Source organism: Rhinopithecus bieti, unplaced genomic scaffold (genome assembly GCF_001698545.2).
Source record: "Rhinopithecus bieti isolate Rb0 unplaced genomic scaffold, ASM169854v2 scaffold_61461, whole genome shotgun sequence".
NCBI lineage: Eukaryota > Metazoa > Chordata > Mammalia > Primates > Cercopithecidae > Rhinopithecus > Rhinopithecus bieti.
This window is the reverse complement of record NW_016823852.1, coordinates 772,373-799,616: the sequence shown is the minus strand read 5'-3', so window position 1 is coordinate 799,616 and position 27,244 is coordinate 772,373. Positions and strand designations below refer to the sequence as shown.

The window sequence follows — 27,244 nt, the reverse complement described above, 5'->3', positions numbered from 1 at the left end:
CCCACAGCCGCACGCCACGCCACCCGCCACCACGCCCACCCCGCCCCACGCCCCACCCCGCCACGCACGCCTCTCTCTCCCACCCTGTGATGGTCCCCTGGACCCCCACCCCGCCCTCAGTCCTGCCCCCGCCCGCCTCTGCGGGGCCTCCCATCCTCCCGGGCGGACTCCACTCCCGACCCCTCCCCGTGGGTGCCCCCGCCGGCCCCGCCCTCCCAGGCTGCCCTGGCGCCCCGGGCCTCCTCCCCGCAGTCCCTGGGTCCCGCAGGCCCCGCGTCCCTGCTGCACCCCCGTCCACTCCCGTGGTCCCCGGTCCGGCATGGCGCGCGCGGTGGGGTCCGAGCGGAGGCTGCTGGCCGTCTACACCGGCGGCACCATTGGCATGCGGAGTGAGCTCGGCGGTGAGTCTGAGACCGGCGTCATGGGTGGGGGAGGCCTCTGGACCTGGCCGAGACCGGGAGCCTCTGACCCTCCTGCACCCACGGGGTTGTGGGGAGTCAGATCCGCGCCTGGTTGGGGTTGCGGGTTGGGGTCGCTCTCCTTCGGTTCCGGCCACCGCCGCCCCGCGCGCGGAGCCCCCACCTGGACAGAGGAGGTCGCGGTGGGTCCTCGTGGTCGCGGTGCTCTTGGGAGCGCCCTGCGACCCTGGGGCCAGGCCCCCTGTGCTGCCGCTGCGCCCCTGAGGGCCAGCGCCCTGGAGCCCTGGAATATGGGGCAGGAGGGCCCCAGGGCTTTAGCCTGCCCCTCCTGCCCTGGACACACAAGCCGGGAAGGCTTAGGAGGCTGCGAGGACCCCTCACCTGCGACACCCAGGAGGGTGTCCCCATCCCCTGAGTTCCCTGGGGTCCTGGTCAGGCAGCAGTATCGTGCTCTGGCACGATACTGGGGCCACCTGGCATCTGCGGGGACACATGCGTTCACACTGGAGGTGGCCTCAGAGCCCTGCTTCCTCTGCCCCTATGTGGACCTAGTTGACTACAGACCAGCGATTACACCCGGACTGAGTTCTGCCTGGGTAGGGTCAAGGCCTGGGACAGGCACCGAGCTCTGTGGTACTCCAGCACAGTGCTGCCAGCCTGGGCTGGGCACAGGAAGGATGGTAGCTTGGGGAGCCTGAGGCCACCAGGATGGGGAGAGGACAGTTGCACTGGAGCCTCCAGAATGCGTGGGCGCTTCCCAGGAGGGCAGGACCTTCCTGGGGCCCCCACGTGGGCTCTGCTGTGATGTGGAGTGCCCCCTCCCTCGGGGCCAGAACAGCCCCCTCGCCGGTCCTGAACCTCTTTGCGACCCTCCATGGGCCACTGCCTGCCTTTCCCTCGGGAGCCCTTTCTACTCCTCCTCCTCCTCCCGCTCCCTGCTGCCCTGGCCCCTCCCCACACTACTGCTTGTGTCCACCGCAGCTCTCCCTCCTGAGACGGCTGGGACCCTCTCCGGCTCTGCCAGAGTCCCAGGGCCTCCCCTGGCATGACCAGAACATTCTTTTGTCCCTTGCCCATCTGCCAACCACTTCCCCGCCCCTCCTTTCTCCACCCCCTCTTACGGCCTGTTCCCCAGCAGCTGTCCCTCCTGGCCACCCCTTTCCACTGAAGTGGCCCCTCAGAAGCCACCAGCACTCTATCGGTATTCTCAGATTCCACCCGCCACACCATGACTGGTGCAGACCCTCTGGAGGCCAACTGTGTGCCCAGCCCAGGAGACAAAGCCTAGTGGGGCTCATCCACGAAGGACTCAGGCCCCAGGAACATGGCTGTCCAGGCTGCTGGGAGCCTCCTCTGTGCTTCTCCCTCTGCCTGTGAATGGAACAAAGTCATTCACAGTTTGGCAAACGCCCCTGTGTGACTCTCCACTGACATAGAGTGACACAGTTCCTGTGCTTGACCCTCACAAGCCAGAGAGAGAGGCTGCCATTGAAGGGATGGCATGCATTAAGGAGCTAGTCCCAGGGACAGGATCTGTCCCAGTCCAGGGACAGCTAGTCCCAGGGCCCTGCAGGGGCTGTGGGCTGATAACAGGGCCTGGGCCTGGTGTGTGGGTGACGTGGAGTTTTGAGGCAGTCCAGGGAGGGCTTCTCTGAGGACACAAAGCCTGCAGGACAAAGGTGGGAGAGGACCAGGCCAGGAGCAGCCCTGAAAGGTGCAGGAAAGAGTAGCGGGGAGCCCAGCAGGGCCGGAGCCTGCCAGAGCTGCCCCTGAGCAGGGACAGGACCTGGGGACTCTGTCTGGGGCCTGGTCCGACACCCCTGACACTACTCCTTCAGGCTTGGTGTGTGGCCAACTGCAATTTCGTTGAGCTCAATACATCGTTCTTGACTGGTCGGAGCTGCAGAGACAGGTGGACTCTGACTGCAACCCCGCCACACACCCGTCTCGCTTGGCCCCTGCGTGCTCACCGCAGCAGCCTGTGGGTGCATTCACATGCGTGAACCACATTTCTGAAAGAGGCTGTGAGGTCCGGCGTCTGGGTGGGGAACAAGAGACTTTGATGCTGGAAACTGGGTGTGGGGTGTTAGTCTTCAGACCTGAAGCAGCCTTCTGAGATCCCTCGGTGCTCTGTGCACTGGGGTCCTGGCTTGTGTGTGGCTGTGAGGTCACCCCTAGCTGTTGCTAGCTGACCCAAGTGGGGCATCCACTTCTAGGAACCTGCAGGAATGGGCTCCCCCCGACCCCTCGTGAGGTTGGAGCAGCCAGCCTGTCCCAGCCGGCGAGGGCGCGCGTCTTCAGAGCCCTTGTGAAGGTGAGGGTCTCTCTTACCACAGGATGAGGCAGCATCTCCTGGCTCCACGCCGAGGGCTTCCGGGAGGACACTGCTGTCAGCCCCAGGCCCTCCTGCGCCCCCGTCGCCGGCATCCTCACTGCTCCCCCTTCTCCACTTCAGGAAGGCTTCTGGGGACCCCATGGTTCAGCCCCAGAAGACAAAGGAGGAAGAGACAGGAGATCTGGTCCCCACTGTCTTCCTGGATGAGGGGACCACCCACGCCCATGGAGCAGCTGGGGAGCCCGAGGGCCGGGGCTGTGGGAGACCAGGGGCCCTCATGCCAGCTCTGCTGTGTGACGGCAGTCAGGCGTCCTTTGGGGACATGCAGACCCTCATGGTGTGGGGAGTGACAAGGCTTCCAGGAGCGAGGGCAGCACTCACAGGCCAGGGAGGGAGCCTGGCCCGGAGTCCAGGCGAGCCACCCCTCCATACCCCCATGACTGCCCTGAGTCCCAGCCCCGCCAGGCGTCAATGATTTACTCCCTCCACATTGCTGACGTGGGCTCTGGCCTTCCCTGGGGAGGTGAGAGGGGAGTGGTGGCTTTGCCACAGTAAAGCTGTTTGGATTGTCGCTGTTGGAACGGCTTCTGTGCCTGCTGGTAAACAGCGACCTGTGGGTGGAACGCTGCACACCTGGAGCCCTGCCAGAGTTCAGGGAGGGCAGAGGCGATGCCAGCGGGGACGCCCCTCGACCCATCCCTTCCCTGAGTTCATTGAAGCTATCACAGGTCAAGGGGCAGAGTGAATCCAAAAACGGCTGATAAGCCCGAGCTGGCATCAGTGGCCACGTTCCATACGGCCCAGAAACTTGAAGACTTCCTATGTCAAACTGGGATCCCCACCTACTTGCCGGCTTGTCCCAAAGTCCCTCCTGAGCCCGGCTCCTTGCAGGCACAGCAGGGAGGGCGGACCTCTGGGGCCAGGCAGCTGAGAGAAGCTCCCTGCCCACTGGCCACATGGGTCCCAGCAGCTGAGACTGTGGGTGGAGTGATGCCTGTGGCTTCTTGGTCACTGCAGCAGCGTCTGTGCCCTTCGCCTGGACCTCCTTCCTGAACGGGTGCTGCACGTTCACAAGTTTCTAAGCCTAAGCTTGACTTCGGTGGTGACAGTGGGGCCCTCCCTTCCCGGTGTTTGGCAGGGGGCTGAGGAGTTTCCAGGTCACCAGCAAACTCAGGCACCTGCCTGGATGGGCCAAGGAAGAGGTTCCAGGCAGGGCCGGAGGGTTCAGGTTGTGCAGGCCTTGAAGCTTTTGGAGGGCCCCCATTGAGAAAAGTAATACAAGTTACAAAATCAGAGTTAGGTGTGAAAGTCGGTGTTTCTTTAAAATAAAAGAAATTGCTCTGGATGACCAGGCGCAGTGGCTCACACCTGTAATCCCAGCACTTTGGGAGGCGGAAGCAGGTGGATCACTTGAGGTCAGGAGTTCAAGACCAGCCATGGACAACATGGTGAAACCCCTACTAAAAATACAAAAAAAAAAACAAAAAAACAATTAGCCATAATGTGGTGGTGGGTGCCGGTGCTCCCAGCTACTGGGGAGGTTGAGGCATGAGAATTGCTTGAACCCAGGAGGTGGAGGTTGCAGTGAGCCTGGATCTCGCCACTGCACTCCAGCCTGGGTGACAGAGTGAGACCCTGTCTCAAACAAACAAAAAAACCCTGATGCCACTGCATACCTGTTAGAATGGCTGCTGACATACCACACATTGACTGCGGGGTGAGGTGCTGGAGCCCCAGAATTAGAAAGTGGTTCACTTGCAGGTAGGTAAGAAAACTTTACTGGCGACAGTATAGGCTTGAAAAAGGAACATTTGGCCAGACATGGTGGCTCAGGCCTGTAATTCCAACACTTTTGGGAGGCCAAGGCGGGTGGATCACTTGAGGTCAGGAGTTTGAGACCAGCCCGGCTAACATGGTGAAACACCGTCTCTACTAAAAATAACAAATTAGCCAGGCGTGGTGGTGCATGCCTGTAATCCTGGTTACTCGCGCCCCAGGTACTCAGGAGGCTAAGGCAGGAGAATTGCGTGAGCCTTGAAGGTGGAGATTGTAGTGAGTGGAGATGGCGTCACTGTACTCCAGCCTGGGCAACAGAGTGAGACTCTGTCTCAAAAAAAAAAGGGAAAAAGAAAAAAATAAGAAATTGACCAGGCTGGTTTTGAACTCCTGGGCTCAAATGATTTTCCTGCATCAGCCTCCCAAAATTCTGGGCTTACAGGTATGAGCCATAAAAACCACTGCAAAGCACATATTCAGTGTTTTGCTCGAGAGAAGAGGACACCAAGAGAATTTAGTCTTTTCTTTGGCTGATTTCGCCTGTGGTGCCCACACATCCCCCTGGCAGGGACAGCAGGGCCCATATCCACGCCTACCACTCTGCAGCATTCCTGGAAGTTTCTGGAAGCTGTTCCCCCACATGAGTCAGCAGCAGCTGGAGGTGACCTTGCACAACGTGAGTATGTCCCACAAAGCCAAACCAGATGTGCCCCTCCACCTTCCCCATAAGACACCCCAGCTTCACCTGCCACAAGGAGTGGAGAGTGACTTTTCATTAACTGTGGCCACTGTGCCGGGTGGCTGAATACCACAGAAGTTCATTCTCGGTTCTGGAGGCTGAGGCCTGAGAGGGGCTCCCCCGGGCTGAGCCAAGGTGCTGTAGGGCACCGCTTCCTCCTGAGGCTCTGTGGGAGGAACTGCCCCTGCCACTCCACTGTGTGGTGGATGCCACAATCCTTGGCTTGTGGCTGCATCACTCCAGTCATCCAGCCCAGCATCTCCAAGGGCTGCTCTGCCCTGTCGTCATATGGCCTTCTCTTCCGTGCCTCCCGCCTCCCCATGCCCTGTGGCTCCCACCTGTAAGGAGACACGAGAGGGCGTTTAGGGCCCGCCTCCCACCCCACGACCTCTAATATCACATCCACAAAGGCACTTCCATATGAAGTGACACCCACAGGTACCGGGGATTGGGATGTGGACATCTTTTTTATTTTTATGTGTTGATTTAATGTTTTGAGACACAGTCTCATTCTGTCACCCAGGCTGGAGTGCACTGGTGCCATCTTGGCTCACTGCAACCCCCACCTGCCAGATTCAAGTGATTCTCCCACCTCAAGCTCCCAAGTAGCTGGGATTACAGGTGTGCGCCACCATGCCCAGTTGATTTTTGTATTTTTCAGAAAGATGGGATTTCACCATGTTGGCCAGGCTGGTCTTGAATTCTTGACCTCAAGCAATCCGCCACCTCAGCCACCCAAAGTGCTGGGATTCCAGGCCTGAGCCACTGCGCCGGGCCCTGGGATGTGGACATCTTCTAGGATGCTTTTTCAACCCACCGCACATGAGACGGGGACACTTGGACACCAGTGTGGGGTGGACCCTGGCCCCCTGGATGCCCAGGGTCTGAGGTTGGGTCTTTGGGGTTCACAGGGCTGGTTCTTTGTTCTGGCAGCCCATATCCTGGCTGCGCTCTGGGTAGACAAACACGCGTTGACTCTGCCTCCCCCGTCTGCTGGCTGACCCCTACTGGCGGGGTGATTTTGTCAGCGGCTGCACCTCAGCCGACCTGTATCATCCAATCCTCCAGCAAACGTCCCTGGGGCTCCACCGGCCTTTGTGTAAGGCCAGAGAAGATCATGGGTGCCATAAACCTTCATGGGGCCAAGGGGCTGGTGTCTTGGGGCCAGTGACTTAACAGGCAGAGATGTGGAGACCCGGCTGAGCCCAGTGGTGGAGGGCGATGGCAGGGAGGGTTGTGGCTGGAGGGATATCAGAGGGGGCTGCTTTAAATCGCCAAGTTTGGGATTCGTTTGTGAACCAGTGATAGGAGATGGGTACGGCTGCAGAGGGTGACAGGGGAAAGCAGGTGACCATGGCTGGGGTCTGCAGGATAGGATAGGGCATTGCTGCTGGGGGAGGGAAGGGAGGGCCAGGAGGGAGCTTTGGGGCTGGCTGGAGGCCCTGGAGGGGTGGCTGAGGGGTCAGGGCTTTATACTGAGCGGCTGGCCCCAGGGAATGAGTGGTGTGGCCAGGTCTCCGTTTATGGGACGGAACTGATATGCAGAGGCTGCAGGAAGGTGGCAGAGCTGCTGGGAGTGGGGCCAACCTCACACACACACTTGCTGTGTGCGAGGCCCTCTGGGTCGGGGATCTGGGGAAGGGGACCTGGGCTGGACCCTGAGGGAGTCACACAGTCCATGCCCTTTCGGAGCTTGAGGGTCAGTGAGGGAGAATGTGGGAACAGCACTACAGCCTGGGCATCTGGGAGGGCTTCCTGGGGCTGGTGCCCCAATCTGGGTCTTGAGGCACCTACTGGGTGAGAAGTGGAGATGAGGCAGGACTTCAGGCAGAGGCTGCAGCACATCCACAGTGAGGCAAAGGCTGAGCCCCGTGGACCTTGGTGAGGAGTGTGGACTGAGCATTTGGAGAAGGGGGTGGGAGCAGGGGCAGGGCCTGGCTGGAGCAGCTGGAGACCTGGGCAGAGCTCCTGGGGCTGTCCAGTTGTGAAATGAGGAGTCACCATGGGCTCCAAGGCAGGAAGCCATGGCTTCCAAACGCGGGTCAGCGGCCTGCCCTCTGAGGGGTCCCGGGGGCAGCATAGCCCTTCCTCCAAGGGAGGAGGAGGCCATGGCTGCCAGTCCCTGACCCCCCCATCCACCTGGACTCTGCCTACAGTGCTCGTGCCTGGGACGGGCCTGGCTGCCATCCTGAGGACACTGCCCATGTTCCATGACGAGGAGCATGCCCGAGCCCGCGGCCTCTCTGAGGACATCCTGGTGCTGCCGTGAGTGTGGGCTCCTCCGGGTCCCAGGCAGGGCGTAGCTGCTGGGAGGCACTGAACCCGAGGCTGGGCACTGCTGGCCAGGCCCAGATGAGCCATTTGCTCACCCCCATCTCTAACATCCCCTCAGCTTACAGGGCTTTAGGACTGACCAGCAGCCACCTCCACCAGAGCCTGAGCCTCTGAGGGTGCCCCCGTGCCTGGTCCCACCTTCCCTCCCTGTCCTTCTCCCACACCCCCAGCCAGGCTGGTTCAGCAAGTGTGATGAGGGCTCCCCATCTAGGGACCCTGTATATCAGGAGACGGCTGGCCCAGGCAGCCTTGCCCCCAGCATGGAGATCCTTCCATTTCTCTGTTCTGGGCCCAGCTCCCTGATGTCCCCACAGCTGGGGGTAAGCTGGGAGTTGCCCTCGTGGTGGGAGTTGCCCTGCGTGGCCACAGCCGTCGCAGGCGAGCCTCCTGCCAGCAGCCTCTCCTGCCGGGACATGGGCTGGTCCCAGCCCCCCTCTCTGAGCTGCTGTGGGAAGAAGACTGCTGGGAGTGGCCCATCCTGACCCACATCCTCGCCCCTGTGGGGAGCTCCAGGTGGAAGGGGTCTGGGCCCTGTGCCTGGGATGCTGAGAATTTGCTCTGTGCAGAGCCCTTGGCGTAGGGGCCCCAGCTCCGCCAGAGGGGAGCAGAGCAGGTCAGGGCATTTGGAGGTGCAGAGCAGGAGCCTGCAGTTCCGCCTCCTGCTGTTCCCGTCCCGCAGCCTGGCCACCCCCAACCAGAGGATCCTCTACACTGTGCTGGAGTGCCAGCCCCTCTTCGACTCCAGTGACATGACCATCGCTGAGTGGGTTCGCGTTGCCCAGACCATTGAGGTAGTGGGGCTGGGGAGTGCTGGGTGGGGCTGTGGTGTGTGGGTGGGGCTGTGGGGAGTGGGCAGGGCTATTGGGTGTGGGTGGGGCTAGGGAGCATGGGTGGGAATGGGTAGTGTGGGCGGGACTGTGGAGTGTGGGCGGGGCTGTGGAGAGTGGGTGGGGCTGTGGGTGTGGGCGGGGCTGTGTTATGTGGGCAGGGCTGTGCTTCATGGGTGGAGCTGTGTTGTGGGTGGGGCTGTAAAGTGGGGGTGGGGCTATTTGTGTGGGTGGGGCTATGCCTGTGGGCAGGGCTGTGGGTATGGGCGGGGCTGGTGGATGGGCAGTGGCCCACAGAAACACTCTGGGACAGGTGAGGAGCTGCAGGGTCTGGGGTGGAGTCCGCCTGCCCAGCCTGGGGCCTGGGAGCATCTGGGAATGGCAGCTTCAGGAAAGGGCAGGGCCCACATGTCAGAGCTAGGGGCAAGACTCTGAGGCCCTCTCCCTCATGCAAGCTGGGGGTGGGCGTAGAGGGCCAAGTCGACTTCCCAGGCGAGGACACAGGGGGAACAGCTGTCTTAGCCTGTCTCAGTTAGTATCTGGGGCATGGTGTGTGATGCTACCTCAAGGGCCGACACGCTCCTTGTGCCTGGCTGGTGACTGGCTCACTGCCCTCTGTCTGTCCCCTCCCCAGTTGCGGTCTTAGTGGATTTAGGACCACAGCACTTCTTGCAGACTCTTGTGGTTTACAGCGACCTGTGTGCTCACCCTGCAGGCAGAACCACCCCCACCCCATCAGCTTTTCTTCTCCATTCTCCCCCACCACAGCACGCTCCCACGTACCTGAGCTGCCTCCCCTGGCGGGGCCTCCTGCCCCTCCAGTCCCAATTCTCACCTGCTTCGTTTACAAACCCCCTGCTCCCCTGAGTGGGAACACCTAGGCTTCCTCTTCCCAGCAGCGGGGTGGGGGGCAGCACCACCCAGGACAGGCTCCTCCATCTGTGGCTGGCAGCCCTCACCGGGCAAGGCCTGACTGCTGTTTGAGCCCCACGAAGGTGCCCTGTGGTCCTTACTGCAGGGACCAGCCCTGGACAGCCTCACAAAGGCCTTCTCAGCTCAGGTGGCCCAGCCTGCCGTCTTGCCGCGAGTGGCCAGCAGAGGGCGCCCTTCCCCTCCTTGGCCTCCGCTCCAATGCAGTTCCCTACAGGACTTGGTGTTTTAATAGCCCACCGGCTTAGTATGGGACCCTGGGCTCTTGGAACGGTGCCCTGGCAGCCACAGCCTGGACCTGCCACCCTCCAGGGGGTGGTAGCCAGAGGACGTCCCTGCATGGCCAGCTTCACTGCTGCCCTTCAGTGTCCTGCCCGGCCACCCAGGTCCAGATCCAGGCAACCTCCAGGATCACCTGCTGGCTCCCAGCCATGGCTGTGCCTTGACCCTGCAGGCGTCCTTGTGCCCACCGTTGTGTCTTGCCTGATCCGCCGTCTGGGCTTCAAGGCTCATACACTGCCACAGCCCCCTGCTGCCATGTGAGGCGCTCTCCCACCCTCCGGGAATGGGCAGAGGCCCCTCGGAGGGACTCATTCTCGAGTGCTCTGAGGGGAGCCTCAGCGCGCGGTGGGTGCACCTGAGTGGCATGGAAGCCGCGGGGCAGAGACAGCGTGGGGATCCCAGGACTCCATGCCAGGTGCTCACCTTCCAGAGAGGGATTTCCAGGCCAGGGCCCCATGGGCACCTCCTCAGAGTCCTCCCCTCTGCATCTGGACCCTTTCCCCCTACTGCACCCTCCCCCACACCTGCTCCCCGAGGGGTTGGCCTGCCTGAGTGCGCGCCCCTCCTGCAGAGGCACTACAAGGAGTACCATGGCTTTGTGGTCATCCACGGCACTGACACCATGGCCTTTGCTGCCTCGATGCTGTCCTTCATGCTGGAGAACCTGCAGAAGACCGTCGTCCTCACTGGGGCCCAGGTAACCTCAGGGGCCCGGGGCTCCTAGGAATAGGGGCTTCCTGAGGCCACAGGTCAAGTCTGTGCTGCCAGCGGCTGCTGCGGGATCCTGGGCTTCCTGCTCAGCCCAGCAGCTCCTGAGCCGGCTGCTGCAGGGCCCGTGCTGGGCCTCGCGAATGCTCAGGTCCTGCCAGAGTGCCAGCCCACTTGCCCCGTGGTGGAGGTCGTCTCCTGCTGGTGGCCCCGGGAGCTGTGAGGCCCTGGAGCACCCAGAGCCATGCCCACCTTGGCCCTGGGGGTGCCAGGTATCAATTCCTCTCCTCCCGATGCTTGCTTGCGGCTGCTGCCCACCTCTCCGTCTGGCGCAGCAGGACGGCTGCACACAGAGCAGCACCAGGAGGCCCCGGCCGCGTCCCTGCCTTTGTCCCTCTCTTTGCTCCACCCACTGTGGTTCCAGGCAATGCCATCCTGGGGGCCCCGGCACACGATTTCCCCGCCTCTCTCAACCTAACCCAGCACAAATCCCATAAGCCAAGGCCAGTGGATTGTTCTGGAAAACTGGATTTGAGGGGAGGTGGCAGGGGAGGTCGGCTAGAGGCTGACTAGGGGTCCCTGTTGCCTGTGGGTGGCAATGGGCACCTGAGCCCCTTGAGATCCTTTCCCATGGCTGAGGCTAAGGTCTTGTGTGGGAAGCCAGTACCTGTGTCCCTTTGAGCTTGGTGGCAGCTCCAGAAAACTCCATGGAGGCTCTCTTAGGAGGTCTGCGGGGAGCAGTCCAGGGAGGCAGCTCAGCCATCCCACTCTGCTTACCTGGAGCCATCTCCCTTGTCCCTCCAGGGTCTCCCTGGGGCCCACTGCACACCCGTTGGGGTGGAGCAGCACCTCCCGCCCCAGAGCTGAGAAGGAGGGACAGGACTCCGGCTGGTTTTCCTCTTCCCAGACACTCCCGAGCCCCAGGGGAGCAGAACGTCCCATGGGCCTCTCCAGGGGAATCAAGGGCACAGTTACGAGCACTGCGGGCCCCAGGAATGCTCACATGCGTGTTCTCCTCTCCCTGATGTTGGCCTTTGTCGGGGCATCCTTATCCCTGTTATACCCATGGGGAAACTGAGGCTTATAGGCCAAGGACTCACCCATAGCCACGCACCACATGAGGGCTGAGCCAGGGAGGACCCAGGACCCGGGACTGCCACCCCCTGCCAGGGCTCTCTCCCTCCAGGGGCCCTGCACTGACCACTGCCCGGCTGCTTCCTCCTGAAGACCCTGGCCTCTGCACGGCCACCTGCACCCTCCTGGGATACGCTACTCAGTCAACCATAGGGCACGGTCGCCTATGCTAGACACAGGCAGCTGCGGGAAGAGCTGTACTGTGCCTGGCATCGCGAGGCAGTTCCTTTGTGTCACGGCCCACCCACCCCTCACCCCACCACCCTCCTTCCAGCCCACAGTTCTGCTGGGGTAGCGAGGGAGCTGGGCAGGGCAGCCGGGGTGGGAGGCCTGTGATGTGTTCTCCAGTATGGGGACCGGCTGGCCTCTGCTGCCAGCACTCAGCTCTTGGACCTGTAAAGGGAGCTGGTGGGTGGGTTGAGATCCTGGGTGCAGGCTGGCATCGTCCACAGGGGCAGCTGTTGTTGGCGGCCTTGGAGATGGGCTTACTGCCCAGCTCCTCTGAGCACCCCGTTCCCCCAAGACACCCGTCTCCAGGCTGCCTGCTGCAGTCCAAGCCTGCCTGTCCTCTCTCCCACACCCCGCCTTGGGCTCCTGGGCTGGGCCTGGAGGTTTACCTGCAGTGATGAGCTGGGCCATCCCAGGCTTCTGGGCTTCCCAGGCCTCAGCTCCTCTGTGGCCTCTCCCCCAGATGCCCATCCATGCCCTGTGGAGCGACGGCCGTGAGAACCTGCTGGGGGCACTGCTCATGGCTGGCCAGTATGTGATCCCAGAGGTACCTGCCTGGCATGCATGGAGGCGGGGCAAGTGGGGCGGGGGCGGGAGCCCGAGAGCAGCCAGGAAACAAAGTCCCCCCAGGCCCCTCCCCAGACACCACTGCCAATGGCTGGGTGCACTGTCTTCTAGATCTTACTTTGTGGATATTTACATTAGAGATATGTATGTAAGTGTTACATTAGAGATATGTATGTAAGCTTCTGTAAGACCTCCTACGATGGATATTTACATTAGAGATATGTATATAAGTTTCTATAAAAATAGGTTGCAGCCAGCATGGCTTTGAAGCGTGTCCCTTGCCCTCCTCCATGTCTTTCCCTGTTTCATGTGATATCCCTGGAAGATATGTGCAAAGATCCCCCAGGCTTGGGGCAGGGGCTTTCCCTTAGGCTCTTGAGCAGCTTGACTAGAGCTCCGACACCGGCAGCTCCTGAGGGCCTCAGGGACTCCCATTCACCGTGGGCAGAGGGTCTCCAGCATCAGCTGTGCTCGCTGCACCTTTGGGATGAGTTCCCAGGGCTCTCAAAGAAACAGGGATGGGGACAGTGGGCAGGTGGGAAGAGAAGGAAGTACGGTGCCCTCCTGCCACCCAGCCACCTGTACACCCCAGGCGCTGGGGTCCCCAGGCCTCTGCAGGCTCCAGTTAGCCTGGGGGTAGGTGGCAGGGCAGGAAAGGGCCTGAGCGGGGCAGTACCTGCTCCCAGGAGGGTCTCTGCCTGTGGTGGGTGGGGTTACAGTCCCGCCTCCCCCTGGGCCTGGGCACCCCATTGATGGCAGGGAGGGCAGAGGGGTCAGGGACAGGGTGGCCGCTGCTCTGAGCTCCGTCACTTCCTTCCCGCAGGTCTGCCTCTTCTTCCAGAATCAGCTGTTTCGGGGCAACCGGACGACCAAGGTAGACGCTCGGAGGTTCGCGGCCTTCTGCTCCCCGAACCTGCCGCCTCTGGCCACTGTGGGTGCTGACGTCACAGGTAAGCCCCGCAAGAGCAGGGCCAGGTGCCTGCCCAGTGCTGGTGCTGGGCAAGGGGTGGCTGCAGGGAGCTCGTGGCTGGGACTCGGCAGAATTTGAGAGCACCGTGCTTGGTTCTGAGTTGCCCTGGCTTATTTCTGCCCTGGGCTGTGGAGAAGCCAGGGCTGCGTGGACAGGCCTGCTGCGTGGCCACAGAGGTGGGGGCCTCCACAGGTCCCTGTAGGCTCAGAGGCGGGAGACCTGGAAGAGAGGTTTGGGGCATCTGGCCCTCGTGTGTCCTGCCCAACCCCTGGCCCCAGGCCTAGGAGGTCCTCAACGACCACCTGGCTCTGCCTCACCTCTGTGTGCCATAGCCTTGTCCCCAGGAGTTTCAGGGACTCTTTCTGTCCTCTGGTTCTGGCGGGCAGCCCAGCCATCCTTGTGGGGCTGACTCGAGCCCGTCCTGTGTCCTGAGGCTTCCTCCTGGGGGGCCCAGCCCGCCCCCGGCCCTGGCTGTAGGAGCAGCCTTGGGGCTTGTTCTCAGAGACCGTTGCCCTGCCAGACCTCACCTGAGACGCAGGGCCACTCCCATGGCCTGCCCGGAAGTCACCCCCTGGCCTACCGTCTCTCCGTCTGGGATGTGCGGCTCCTGAGGGAGCCCCTGCCTCCTGGACTCTACCCGGCCCCTGCCCGCTCCAGGTCCATGACCGGCATGGCCGGTCCTTCTGACCCCACCCCAGCACCCCTCCCTGAGGCGGCAGGAGCGTCCCCTCCCTCCTGCGTGACGCATCCTGCCTACCCTGGCCCCCGACTGTCTCGTGGCAGCCCCAAACCTGCCCTGTGTCTCATCCTGACTGACTGAGGTGGGGTCCAGCCCGGGGGAGGCTCCAGGGCTTGGCAGCACTGGCCTTCCTTTGGGGGCATTTGATGCCTCGCCCGGGGCTGGGTGGGGCTGCCTGCCCAGGACGGAAGCAGCTGTTCCCATCTTGGGGGGGTGGGCTGGAGGTGCCCCCTCTCCCATGCTGGGCTTCTATCCAGGCCTGGGCCATGGCGGGCTGATGGCTCAAGCCCACAAGGTCACTGGACCCCTGAGGAGGCACTTCCTAGGGACTCTCCCGGTGCAGCAGAGGCTCCCCGCTCCCCGCTCCCCACTGCCCGCTCCCCACTGCCCGCTCCCCGCTCCCCGCTCCCCACTCCCCACTGCCCACTCCCCGCTCCCCACTCCCCACTCCCCATTTTAAGGAGGAGCAGACCCTCCTGAATAAAGGGTTGGGCTGTGGGCTGCTGGGGCGCGACTTTCCTCCCGGAAGATTTCCTGGACACAGGCAAGGACCCGGGCGAGCTCCAGGGCCTGGCATGACGGTGCCCTGGGAAGGGTCTGGCGGGGCAGGGGTCTTCCTGGAGCACCCACCAGAAGCCGGGGACAGGAGGGGCTCTGGGCACGTCTGGCTGCGGGGCGTCTGCAGAAACGGGTGGAGGCAGGTGATTCCAAAAGCCCCCCGGCATCTTTGGCGCTCAGGACAAGGCGTGCGTGTGGGAGTCCGGGCTCGGTGGCAGCCTTGCTTGTTGCCCCAGGGCCCCTCAGCAGGACAGAACAGAGGAAACTGCCTGGTTCTACAGGTGAGAAACAGGCAGAGAGAGGCAGGCTCCCACAGGGAGGCACCGACTCAAGCCTGCGCGCTGTCTCCTGTCCTGGGCTCACACCCTGAGCTCCGAAGATGGCCGGGGGCTTTCGGAATCACCTGCCCCAACCCGTTTCTGCAGACGCCCCGCAGCCAGATGTGCCCAGAGCCCCTCCTGTCCCCGGCTTCTGGTGGGTGCTCCAGGAAGGCCCCTGCCCTGCCAGACCCTTCCCAGGGCACCCTCATGTCAGGCCCTGGAGCTTGCCAGGGTCCTTGCCTGTGTTCCTGTTCCAGCAGGGGGACTGCTGCTCCCTTGAGCACCTTCTAGGGAGTATGATGCCCAGGACACATCAGTGTGTCTAACATGGGTGCAGCACACCGGGTCTCGGGCCTGGGCAGGGGTCCACTTGCTCACCAAGGGCCAGAGCAGCCCGAAAGGCTTCTTGGAGGAGGTAGCTTGTGAGCTGGTGCTGGTGGGGTACTGGCTTGCTTGCCCATGCTGGATGCTGGCCCTTGGCCCCTCCAGCCCAGGGAGAAGGAGCAGCAAGAGATGTGGGCGGTGCCCTGCAGGCCCGGCTCCCCCGTGGGGCCTGTTTCACACCTTATCTGGGGCTCAGGAGTGGAGCTTCTGCTGGTGGGTGGACCCCGCCCCGGCAGGGCGCAGAGGACCGTGCTCCGGATTCCAGGGACTCTGCCAGCACAGGGTGCTAAGCCTGGGCAGGCCACGAGGCTCAAGACACACCGGCCTCAGGCCCAGGGCCGCGGAGCAGCTCCTGGGCGTAGCTCTAAGGCTGGTCTGGACGAGAGGCTGTCCCGGTCCCAGCCCCCCACCCCTGAGTGTTTCCCACATGCATGTGGGCGTGGGAACCTGATGCCAGGCTGCCGGGCCGGTTCTGGCACCCGGTGTTGAGAAACCTCAGGCCTTGCCCAGGGCGTGGCTGCTGGGGCCCCTGGGGAGGGGCGCGGGTTGGCAGTGTGCACCCTCACCCTCTCTGAACCAGCTGGGGGTAGCAATGCCAACCTGGGCCGGGATGCCAGCTACCAGCACCCTGTCGAGGGCTTGTCCTGGGTTTTTTACCTACTGTTTGGGAAGCGAGGGGCTGGTCTGGTCTGGGAGTCATGGGTGGGCTTGGTGCTCCTGTCCACAGTCGGCTCGGCGCCAAGGAGTGGGGGATGCATGGGAGGCTGGAGGAGGCCCTGCTGGCCCTGTCCTTCCCGTGTGTCTGAGGAGACCACACTGTCACCCCCAGGCAAATCCTGCACCCTTACCCTTCTGTGCTGAACCCTGGCCCTGGCCCACTCTGCCGGGGCCCTTGGAGCAGAGGAGGGTGGAGAAGGGGACATGGCTGTGGGGTCAGGCCAGGCCTGTCACGCACCAGCCGTGGGTCCTTTCGCTGGGTCATCCCAACGCAGAGCCTCAGAGCCCTTCTCTGTGCACTGGGAGAAGCCACCTCCCTCCCAGACATGTCCCAGTCACCCCAGTTGTGCCACATCCAGCCTGGAGGCTGCAGACTACACCGTTCGGCTCCTGTGCTAAGCTCTGGTATCTGCAAAACAGGGCCATAGTCCCCCCTGGGGGGTAAGGGGCCGAGCCAGCAGGCCTCCCCTGGCGCTCCTCTCTGCCGCCTGGTGCAGGGTCATCATTCCCCTGGCCTCCAGCAGGCCTGGACAGGAAGGACTGGGGTCCCAGGGGTGGCCTCCACAGACCCTCAGGAGGTGACGGTCAGTGCAGCGTGGGCGTGGGCCCTCTTTGTGTAATAACCCCCTCTGCAGCCATAACTCTGCTGGTGGCGGTGGTGCCCCCTCCTTCCCTGTGCTGACGCCTTATCTGCTTGTCCAGCTGAGACACACGCTGTCAGTTAAAGGGCATCTCACGCTGCCATCGTGTGGGGCTGACTGATGCTGTGGGCTCTGGTGGGGGTGGAAGACTCACTGCCGGGTCCCTGCTCCCCCTCTCTCATCCTCAGCACCCCACATCTCCCCTCTTCAGCTCCACCATGCCAGGGAGGTCCTTTTTATCACATGCAAACTGCTCTGGTGGAAGTGGCCAGAGACACATGGGTGCCATCTCCCTGAGAGCAGGAGGAAGAGCCATGTGTGGGGGTCCTCCTGCCCAGGTTCCTGTCCCAGCACTGGGCCGGGCTCTCCAGGCGCCCAGGCCTTTCCCCGCCTCTGGGCCTCGGTTTCCCTGGGCTGGGCTCTCCAGCCTCCAGGGTGTTTACTGCCCTGGGCAGGCTCTGACACCGCACAGTGCGGTGGGAGTCCCCGGTGTCCAGCCCTGCTCTGCTGGAGGCTGCCATGAGTGTGGAGAGGGGCCGAGGGAATGGACCCCATCCTCAGCGCTGGCCTCTGAGGGTTTGGGGGCCGGGCTTGCGGCGTCAGCCTCTCACCCCCACCCACAGTAGAGCGAGAAGGTGGGAAGAACCGTGGGGGCTCGAGTGCTGCCAGAGAGGCGGCCTTCAGCTCGAGGACAGGCATGCCCTCTGGGGAGCCCCTCTGCATGGATGAGTTCAAGGGGCACTGACCCCAAATATCCATCCCTCTCCACTTCACCTGGAGCCTGCACCTCCACCATCACCCACCCTGGGTGTGGGGAGTGGGTGATGGGTGCACATTAGGATTTTGGGGTGAACTGGATGGAGGCCTTCTCTCCCCAGAGGTAAGGGATCTGAAAGTCCATTTGTTCACTCATTCAACCACTGAGCCAGTGGGCAGTGGGCACAGTGGGTGCCCAGCAAGGGGCAGAGGAGGCTGGCTGGTTTGACGATGCTGCCCCAAGCCTGTGACCCAGCACAGCGACTGCTGGTGGCTCCCCAGCTGAGCACACCCGCCCTCCTCGTCTCTGCGCCCACCCGACGCCACCATGCAGCCTGCAAGGCAAGCCGGGCCTCCATCTCTGCGGGACCCTCCTGCCCCCTTGCCTGGCCAGCGGAGATTTCCTGGGCTGTCACCCTTGAGACTGTGTTGCCCATCGGTCTCTCGCTGGCCGAGTGCCTCCTCCCGCAGCCCTGTGCATGCTGTGGAGCCTGGCACAAGCCGGATTGTGACACAGCCTGGGAGGATTTGCCTGTGGGAGAGGAGGCAGGGCAAGGGGACTGAGGTGCGAAGGCTCAGGGCTCTGAAAACAAGGAAGGAGGCGGCCTATGCAGAGGGCCAGGCACTGGGCTGGGGTCTCGGCTGGTGGGAGACCTGAAGGTGCCACACAGGCCCTTCCCTGTCGTCAGTCAACAGGGAGCTGGTGCGGAAGGTTGGCGGGAAGGCGGGGCTGGTGGTGCACAGCAGCATGGAGCAGGATGTGGGCCTGCTACGCCTCTACCCTGGGATCCCCGCCGCCCTGGTAGGGACCGCCCCGGCCATCCTGCCCCTGGAGCCCCGAGCCCCAGCCCTCTGCAGCTCCCATGGTCCCCAGGCTCCCTGGGGCCCTCACCAGCCAGGGTAGACCCCACATGGACTTGAGATGTCTGCAGTGTGGCCACACCGGCCCCAGGCCCTATCTTCTGTCCTTGGTCATGGTGCTTTCCAGCCTCTTGGGGAGTCGGCAGGGTTGGGGTGCAGCTCACAGCCAGAACGGGGTCCTCCATGCTTCCCTAGAGGCAGCGTCCTCCCCCAGATTCCAGCTGGCTCGGAGCCGCCCCTGCTGTGCTGGACAAGGGCGTCTGTGCTGGGGTCTCTGATGGCCTTCTTGGCTCCTCTCCCACCTTTCTGAAGTGTTTCCACGGTGTTCTGCCACACAAGGCCTTCGTCCCTACAGACAAGGCTACCCTTTGGGAGAATGTGGGGGGAGCAGCCCCCTGCAGCTGCCAGCAGCCGTGCACACCTGCCAGGAGCCCCGCTGTCCTGGGATCAGGGCAGGCACCAGCTGCCCCTGGCTTGGGGTCCCTCTCCTTGGGAGGACACGGGGCAAGCCTCAGTGGTGCTGAGGGCAGAGACCCTCACCATCCAGCCCTCCCTCCCACCACCGCCCCACAGGTTCGGGCCTTCTTGCAGCCTCCCCTGAAGGGCATGGTCATGGAGACCTTCGGTTCGGGGAACGGACCCACCAAGCCCGACCTGCTGCAGGAGCTGCAGATGGCGACCGAGCGCGGCCTGGTCATCGTCAACTGTACCCACTGCCTCCAGGGGGCTGTGACCACAGACTATGCAGCTGGCATGGTAGTGCCGGGAGATCAGGGCCTAGCGGGGAAGGGGACAGCCTGAGGGCCTGGCAGAGGTGGGCTCTGACCCACCCCTCACGGGCTGGGGGCCGTGGTGTGTCACCCTTCCTGCCCACATGCCCCCTCCTCACAGGCCATGGAGGGAGCCGGCGTCATCTCAGGCTTCGACATGACGTCGGAGGCTGCGCTGGCCAAGCTGTCGTATGTGCTGGGCCAGCCAGGGCTGAGCCTGGATGACAGGAAGGAGGTGCGGGCGCTCTGGGGCTGTGGGCGACCCTCGGTGTGCACGAGCCTGTCGGCTGGCTCCCGGGGCGTGCCTGGGGCGGTGCCGGAAGAGCCTGGGGGCCGGCCCAGGGTGTGTCCTGTTTGGGAAGGGGAGGGATGTGGCTCCCCATAGTGGTGAAGGGCAGCTCTGGGCCCAGGCTCCCCACAGCCCTCACCGGACCCCCAGCCCAGGCTCCGCCTGTCCTTGCGCCTTCTCAGCCTGCATAGAGACCTGAGGTTCCCCTAACTGTCGCCAGGAAATCCTCTCCTGCTTCCCACTTTTCCTGGAGGGTAGGGTTCAGACCCAGTTGGCCCCAGACCCTTGGGCTGCCAGCCCCTGGGGCTGGGCAGAGACCTTTGGGGCCCCTGGAGACCCCGAACTGGTAGGGCCGGGGAGTGGGGCTGGCCTTGCGAGGGGACCTGGCCCACTCTGGCCCGAGGGATGAAGCACACATGGCCGAGGCTCAGGCCGAGGGCAACCTCTGCCTGTGCCTGGGTAGCCCGACCCTCCAGGCTGTTCTGGGCTGCCCATCCAGCTCTTGCAGAGCCACTTCGCCTCTGTTCTCTCCCCCAGCTGCTGACCAAGGACCTTCGTGGGGAGATGACAGCACCCTTGGTGGAAGAGTGCCGGCCCTCGCTGCAGGGCAACGCGCTGGGCCGTGGGGTCTCCTGGCTCCTCGGTCTGAGCGGCAGCCAGGTAATGGCATGGCACACGGGCCTGAGTGGCAGCTGGGGGCTATGCATCCTCTTGGTCACCCTGGGATGCACTAGGCAGGCACGAGCCCCTGTAGCCTTCACTCCAGCCTAACAGTTAGGCACACCCAGGTTCTGGGGCACAGGAGGAGGGTTTGGAGTCTGCAGCAAGGAGGATTTGCAGGGTCCCTGGGACAGGATGCAGGAAGGGCCAGGCGGTGGGCACACAGCAGGGAGGCTGGGGGACAGGGCTCGGCAGGCCACTGCCTTCTGACTGGCAGCGCTGCCTTAGTGCGGGGCTGCCTTGGGAGCTGCCTGTCCAGAAGACGGGTGGGTGAGTGGGGGTGGTGCTTGCTCTGGGCTCTCCCAGGCTCTGAGCACCAGGGGTTCCAGGCCCCCACCTGAACCCAGAGGTGAGGACCAGCCCTTGAGCACATCCCCTGCACAACTGGGGTGCCTAGACCTAGGAAGGAGGGCTTTCAAGGCCTGGGGTCTGCAGGGGGATAGGGCCTCCCTGGACCCCACAACATGCCCCCTTGGCTGCTGGGCCAAGCATCCAGGCCTGATATGGGGCCTAGCAGGCCAGACAGCCTTGTTCCCCACTGCCTGGGGTCCTGCCCTGGCCTCAGTGCCTCAGTTTCCCCCCTACAGGGATGGACCTGTCTTGTGAGCCATGTGCTGCAACTGCCACTTGCTGGGGCAGGTGATGTGCAGATGGAAAGGACTGGCGTGCATGGCCCGTTATTAGGGCAGCTGCATGGGGCCTGAATGCTCTAGGGAGACAGGCCAGGGGCAGCAGCCTTGTCACCAGGCCATGTTGCGCCTGCTGGGTATGGTGGCACCTGTGGGGCTTCTGCCAAGACCCTGGCCTTTTGGCATCTTGGGGAGCTCCTGGATGCCAGGTGCTGGGGGGCAGGTGGCTCTTCTGGGAAGGTGCAGCCGTGGGAACAGGGCCTTCCTCCCAGGGGAGGGGTCTGGCTCCCCTTCCCACACTCCTCACGCGGGTGACTTATGATTCTGTCCCAACAGCAGTGGGAGCAGATGGGGGTGTCTTGGAGGATGGGTCGCAGGCCCTGGCCACACACCTGTTGGGGACAGAGCTGGATGGTGGTCTCGTGACCTGGCCTTGGCTCCAGGGGCAGGGGGCCTGGGTGGGGTGGAGTAGTGAGGATCCACCGCAGGCCTTCTGATGTGGCAGCTTAGGTTCCTTCTCACCCACACCCTGGGATCTGTGGGCCCTTGTGTGGGGGCTGGCAGGGGTCACCCAGCACCAGGGACTGCCAGTTCCACCAGATGCCAGAGGGAGGCATGGGTCCCAGGGTGCCGCCTTCCCCACCCAGGAGGCAGATGCCCTGCGGAATGCCCTGATGCCCAGCCTGGCCTGTGCTGCTGCCCACGCTGGCAACCTGGAGGTGCTGCAGGCACTTGCGGAGCTGGTGAGCCTCCCCGACCCTGGGGGCCCAGCCCCAGCCACGCCTGGCCCGGGGGCTCTGAACCCTCTAGGCAGGACGGCCTTTCATCTACCCACTGACCACACTAAGCCCTTGTCGGCCAGGCTGGGCAGCAGGACTGTCCTGCCAGCTTGTGGGGTCTCACTGCGGCTTTGAGGGTGGGCGCAGGGGCTGTGCTGGGCCCTACCCTTAGAGGGGCCCCACCCTCCCCGTGGCCTACCTGGCCCCGCCCGGCCCTCCCTCAGGAGTTGCGTGTCCTTGTGTCACCTCAGGGCAGTGACCTGGGCCTGGTGGACTTTAATGGCCAAACCCCACTGCACGCAGCCGCCCAGGGAGGCCACGTAGAGGCAGTCACCATGCTGCTGCAGGGAGGTGTGGATGTGAACACCCGGGACACGGACGGCTTCAGCCCGCTGCTGCTGGCTGTGCGGGGCAGGTAGTGGGGCCAGGGGTGCACAGAGCTGCCTTGGGCAGGTGGGTGCAGAGAGGCTGTGGGCTCCTGTGCTCAAACAGCCTCCCGGGGCGGGGCTGGACTGGGAGAGGCGGAGGACACCTGCTTCCTAAAGGCTGCCCCCCTAGCCTGGGGCCCAGTAAGACCCCAGCCCAGAGTTCCTAGAAAACAAAAGTGTTATGGACAAAGCCGGGAGGACCCGGTGCTCCTGAGTCATCTCTGTACACCTGTGGGTATGGGGGGCTGGGGTGGAGGTGGGGCAGAAGGTCCTGGCCCAGCAGCCAGATGCGTCAATAAAAAGCAGGCTACTCGGCTACAGATCTGGGGCTGCAACAGGCAACTCGGGTCCTGGAGAACAGGCCCAGCCCATGCATGTGGGGTTCCCCTGCCCCACCCACAAGCCCTGGCTGGTGTCTCTTCCCAAAGCCTTGAGCAGCAGCAGAGGCAGAGTGTGTGCATAGGGGGCGGGGCCAGCACTGGTGGGATCTGTGTCCCGTCTCCCCTTCCTACTGTTTATTGCCCCAGATGTCCAGCAGCCCTGGGCCTGGGAAGACCGAGGACCTGTCTGCTGGTGCCACTGCCCAGACACACGTGGCTGCTCAGAGATCCCAGGGTTCCTGGGGATTCCTCCCTGCTGGTGGGAGGACTTGGCCGGCAGGACCCTGAGTTCTTTTTGGGGAGGGAGTGCTCAGGAGTCCCATGGAGAGAAGGCCGGGGTGTCTGAGCCTGGGGTCATATGACCCTGCCATGTTCAACTGTGGGTCTCCCTCCCCAGCGGTGAGCCCTGGGGTGGGGTGTGGCGCCCTTTGGGAAGTCAGTGACTGGGGTAGAAGGTTCCTTCCAGGCTCCTGTGAGCATTGACAGGGTACTCAAAAGAACAGGAGAGAACAGGGTGGTGGACAGGAGGGGGAGGGGCTGTGAGGGTCCCCCCCAAGCAGGGCTGGGGTGATCTGGACTGGAGATTCTAGACTGGGAGTCCTTGGGCGTGGGTGGGTGGCACGGAGATGAGCTCACACAGGCCCACCCCCTCATCCCTTCCTGACTCACAGGACCAGGCTCACAGCAACCCCCCAACCGGTCACCCAGCCTCACTCCACCGCCAGGCTCCCCGAGGCTGCCTGCCTGGCCCTGCTGTGCCCTAGTGGGGTGCGAGGAGGCCACCGCCTCATACCTATTCCCAGGCTCCCTAAATGGGGTGACAGGGGGGCCATTTGTGGTGCTTTGCAGGGGTGGGGGCATGGCCAGCGATTATGGCACAATCGTTAGGTCACGCCGTGCAATGGGCTGTGTGGCCTCGGGCCTTTGTGCCTCTGCTCCAAGGCCTTGCTAGAGCTCCGACCCCACCACAGACTCCACTGTCCGGGTGCCCCGCCCCCACTTCACCCCAAGGGCAGTCAGCCGGATTGATTCAGTGTCCGCTGGGCCTGGCTGAGGAGGTCACCACGGGGTGTGATCAGCGTTTGGGTGTGCAGTGGGGCCGGTCAGCTCATGTGAGGCTGTCCTCTGGAATGGGCTGTCCCCCTGGGATGGGTGGGGGAGACTGCCCTGGGAGGAGTATTCCACCAGCACCAACCAATGCCCTCCCCTGGGGGCTGGGTGCGGGGCTGCCGCAGAGTTGACCCCTACCTCTTGCAGACCTGAGCTGCCCTAAGAAGGTGTTCTGGACAAATGGAGGTGGTGGGACCCCGGATGATGTCGCATGGGCCTAGGCAGAGGATGGGGGGATGGGCCCTTATCTGAGGCTAGGGCTGTGGGGTCCTGGGCAGGCAGGTCCCTGTCCCTGTGCGCAGGACATGAGCCCTGCTGGCTCCTGAGTGAGGTGCAGCGGAGCTGGGCTGGCCAGGGCAGAAGGTCAGTATGCTCATTCTCACACAGGCATCCGGGTGTCATTGGGTTGCTGCGGGAAGCCGGGGCCTCCCTGTCCACCCAGGAGCTGGAGGAGGCAGGGACGGAGCTGTGCAGGTGAGCGCAGCTAGAGCACCTGCTCTTATAGGCATGTGGGGGACACAGCTTGGGGAAGGAAAGCCAGACCTGCTGGGAGGGACAAGTGAGTCAGGGTGTGGGGGCTTCAGAGGCAAGGCCCGCTGACCTCAGTGTGCACCCGCCTGACTGACGGGAAGAGGTGTGTGCCTGGGACCATGTCATGGGGCAGGGGAAGGAGTTGTTCTCAGTTGAGCGAACAGTCCAGCAAGGGTGTCTGTGTGTGCACATGTGTGCATGCGCGCATGCGCATGTGTGCGTGCATGCGTGTGTGCGTGCATGCGTGTGTGCGTGCATGCGTGTGTGTGTGTGGTGGGCTTGAGGAGGGGTATGGGAATTGGTGGTTGGCTGTGAGAGGGGCTGGGATGTGTGCTGGGGGGTGGCTGGGGCTGCATTTGGAGAGGTTGGGACAGGTGGGGCACAGGGGAGCTGAAGCCCCTGGCAGGTGACAGGTCTCCTGAGCTCTGTTCTCCCCAGCGTGGTTCCCGTCCTGCGATAAACTGACCTACGCCCCGCCCCCACCTGCTGGCCACATGGCACCAGTGGCCAATGTGCCTTCCGATCTCATGCTGCCCGAGTGACCACCGAGGCAGGCTCAGGCCTTCTGACATCATGTTATTGTTGGGGAGACTGAGGCGCAGGGAGGCCTTCGGTGAGGGTGTTGGTTGTGGGTGGAGGTGGGCCAGGGCTGCAGGGATCCTACTCTGTCTACCGCAGTCAGAATCGCTGCCCTCCACCGCAAGCCTTGTGCCTGGTGACTTGGTGCTGCCTCCTGTGCCCAGCCTGGGCTGTCCGAGGCCAGGGCGGCTCCGAGGGACCCAGAAGGGAGAGTCGGAGGCAGGAGACCTGGGCCGGGTACAGGTGGTTGCTGGGGTGGGGGTGCTGTGAGTGGCGGGGTCTGTGTCCCTGCAAGTCCAGAGTCCCAGGCTTGGGGAGTGGGTGATGGCAGGGACTCGGCTCACTGGCTAGGAGGGGAGTGGGTGCAGGCGCCTGCCCAGCAGCAGCAGGACTAGCAGCTCTGGCTTCTCCTCTGGGACTGGCCACAACCCCTGGTCTTGCTTTTGAAGGAACTTCTGGGTGACTTGGTCCAGATTTGCACTCCAGGCAGGCCTTGTTGGCTCCACTGACAGAAGGGAAACTGAGGCAGTAGTCAGGTCCTGTGGGAGCTGGGACCAGAATCCTGGTCCAGGACTCTGCTTGGAAGTGGGCCTGGCCAGCCCGAGCTGCTGGCTGGACTCGAGCCCCTTGGCCAGGCCTTCCTAGGGGCCAGAGTGTGTGTGGGGCTTGGCCTCTTGAGGCAGGTCCAGGAGGGGCCAGTGAGGCCATCTAGCAGAATGGCCCCAGAGATTACCCAGTGCCACTGCAGGGCTGCTGCTGTTTCCTGGGTAGGAGCAGAGTCCCTAAGGGCCCTCCGGAAGAGAGGACAGCCCCTCCCTCACCAGGCCACTACCCCCAGCCCCTGCACACCAGGGGTGGGGCCTTCCCTGCCGGGTCCCTACCTGGCCTGCGCCTGGCCTCCCCAGGAGGGGAGTGAGTTCTACCCAGGAGGGTGGCAGGGTGAGGAGGAGCTGGCGAGGGCCTGGCAGGTGCCCACTCCAGGGCAGGTGGGCCCGGACCCCTGTCCCAGCCAGGACCCCCCGCCATGCAGTCTGCCGGGGTCCAGGCCCAACAGTTATCCTAGGGTGCCTCCTGTGTCCCCCTCTTTGAACCACTGGGCTACCTCAAACTTTTCTTTCCACCTTTGCGGACCCTGCCTTGGGAAGAGCGGTGTTGTGAAACACGAAATTGGCATGGGCTGCTCAGCAGGTGGGCGTGCATATGTGTGCGCAACGGCGATGTGCTCCTGTGTGTGCATATATGCTCGTGTGTGTGTGTGCATGTGTGGGTGTGTGCTTATGTGCTCGTGTGTGTGCATGTATGCTGGTGTGTATGCTGCTGGGTGTGCATGTGTGTTCATGTATGTTTGTGCATGTGTGTTCATGTATGTTTGTGCATGTGCACCCTTGACTGGAGTCGTCGTCCCACCTACTGGGTGAAACCAGACTCCAGGCTGCCCGATGGCCCCCAGCGACTCCTGCCTCAGGACCAGGTCACTGCTGAGTCAGCTGTTTGGGGCTGGCTTTGTAAGAGCATCCAGGGCACCTGGGGGACAGGCAGGTGGGCAGATGGATAGGTGCCCAACAACTCCTCCTCTGCCCCCACCCGCAGGCTGGCATACAGGGCTGACCTCGAAGGCTTGCAGGTGTGGTGGCAGGCAGGGGCTGACCTGGGGCAGCCGGGCTATGATGGGCACAGCGCCCTGCACGTCGTGAGTGCCCCCACCCCCTGCACCCTCTCCAAAGGCTGCCACCTCCAGAAAGGACACCTGGACAATTCACCAGCTCCCTGCTCTGCCCCTCCCCCGAATCCCCGGCCCTCCCCATGCAGGACCCACACAGACTGGGTCCCCTTCCTGGGGCGCTGAGCGGTGGGGGTGACGAGAGTGACGGAGCCGCTGGGACCCTGTGTGTGTGGGCTGGGGGAGGGGGAGGGCGTCCTGGGGATGGGGGTCCTCGGGCCAGGCTGCTAGTCAGTGGCCCCAAGGCAGCCCCTCCCCACTGCTTCCCCATAGGCGGAGGCAGCTGGGAACCTGGCAGTGGTGGCCTTTCTACAGAGCCTGGAGGGTGCGGTCGGTGCCCAGGTCCCATGCCCAGTAAGTCCCTAGGCGGGGCTGACACCCCCAAATGAGCTTCTAGTACAGGGCTGGATCCCCGGGCTCCTGGATCCCAGGGCTGGATCCCAGCTCGGGGGGCGTAACCAAGGGGGGCAGAATCGGAGGAGGCTGAGATGGGTCCCAGCCAGTTTAGGGTCTTCAGAGCCCCTCCTGGGGATGTCCAGGGTGGAACAGTTTAGAGGTGAGGGGAAGGAGAAAGGAGCAGTCAGGGAGGCCTTCCTGAAGGAACTGACCAGACTTGAGCACTGATGGCTCAGCCAGGATGCAGCATCCCCTTACCCACCCCTGCCCCCGCGCCCTGCCCCACTGGGACCCCCTCGGCTGGATGCTACTGCTTGTCTCCCAGGTCAGTTCCCAGCTGACACCCCCATTCCCACTCTGTTGCTTGGCCCTCCCATAGTCTCAAGCTGGGTTTGCTCAGGCTCTTGGGCTGTGCCGCACAGACTGGGTGCCTGGGCTTGTCTCTCTGCCCTGCCTTCACACACTACCTGGGTCTCCACATGTTCTCAGGAGCCCTCATGTTTTCAGGAAGTGCTGCCTGGTGTCTAACCTGAAGCCATCCTGCTGTAAGCCATTCCTGCCTCCCGTGACCTGCTGGAGGAGTCTCAGGCATGACCCCACTGCTGGGGCTGTTTCCCAGCCTGCTGTCATGCAAAGCCTGAAGGCCTTTGTTGGGCATAATGACAATAAAGTCTCTGGCATCTCCTCA

The 27,244-nt window shown here is 63.3% G+C and overlaps 1 protein-coding gene across 3 annotated transcripts; it reads left to right on the top strand.

Annotated features, from left to right (window-relative positions):
* Positions 1–215: 215 nt before the first annotated feature.
* Positions 216–27,244, top strand: ASPG (asparaginase). 3 transcript variants are annotated; one of them, XM_017861918.1, is made up of 16 exons: positions 216–401; positions 7,426–7,534; positions 8,283–8,394; positions 10,214–10,339; positions 12,176–12,259; positions 13,103–13,229; positions 18,054–18,166; positions 18,799–18,981; positions 19,117–19,230; positions 19,822–19,944; positions 21,281–21,376; positions 21,664–21,827; positions 23,718–23,804; positions 26,031–26,130; positions 26,434–26,514; positions 27,064–27,244. In XM_017861918.1, exons 1-16 carry the CDS (start codon positions 320–322, stop codon positions 27,082–27,084), a joined length of 1,722 nt encoding a protein of 573 aa, XP_017717407.1. In that variant the 5' UTR covers positions 216–319; the 3' UTR covers positions 27,085–27,244. The 3 variants fall into 3 exon arrangements, with proteins under 3 accessions (XP_017717407.1, XP_017717406.1, XP_017717408.1); XM_017861917.1 differs by lacking the exons at positions 26,434–26,514; positions 27,064–27,244 and having other exon boundaries at positions 26,031–26,404; XM_017861919.1 differs by lacking the exons at positions 19,117–19,230; positions 26,434–26,514; positions 27,064–27,244 and having other exon boundaries at positions 26,031–26,404.

Excerpts from the sequence above, each read along its gene's own strand:
- ASPG (XM_017861917.1), top strand. The coding sequence starts at position 320 with ATGGCGCGCGCGGTGGGGTCCGAGCGGAGGCTGCTGGCCGTCTACACC. Across the intron at positions 7,535-8,282 it reads GAGGACATCCTGGTGCTGCC|CCTGGCCACCCCCAACCAGA; the intron begins GTGAGTGTGGGC and ends CCCGTCCCGCAG. Across the intron at positions 12,260-13,102 it reads GCCAGTATGTGATCCCAGAG|GTCTGCCTCTTCTTCCAGAA; the intron begins GTACCTGCCTGG and ends TCCTTCCCGCAG.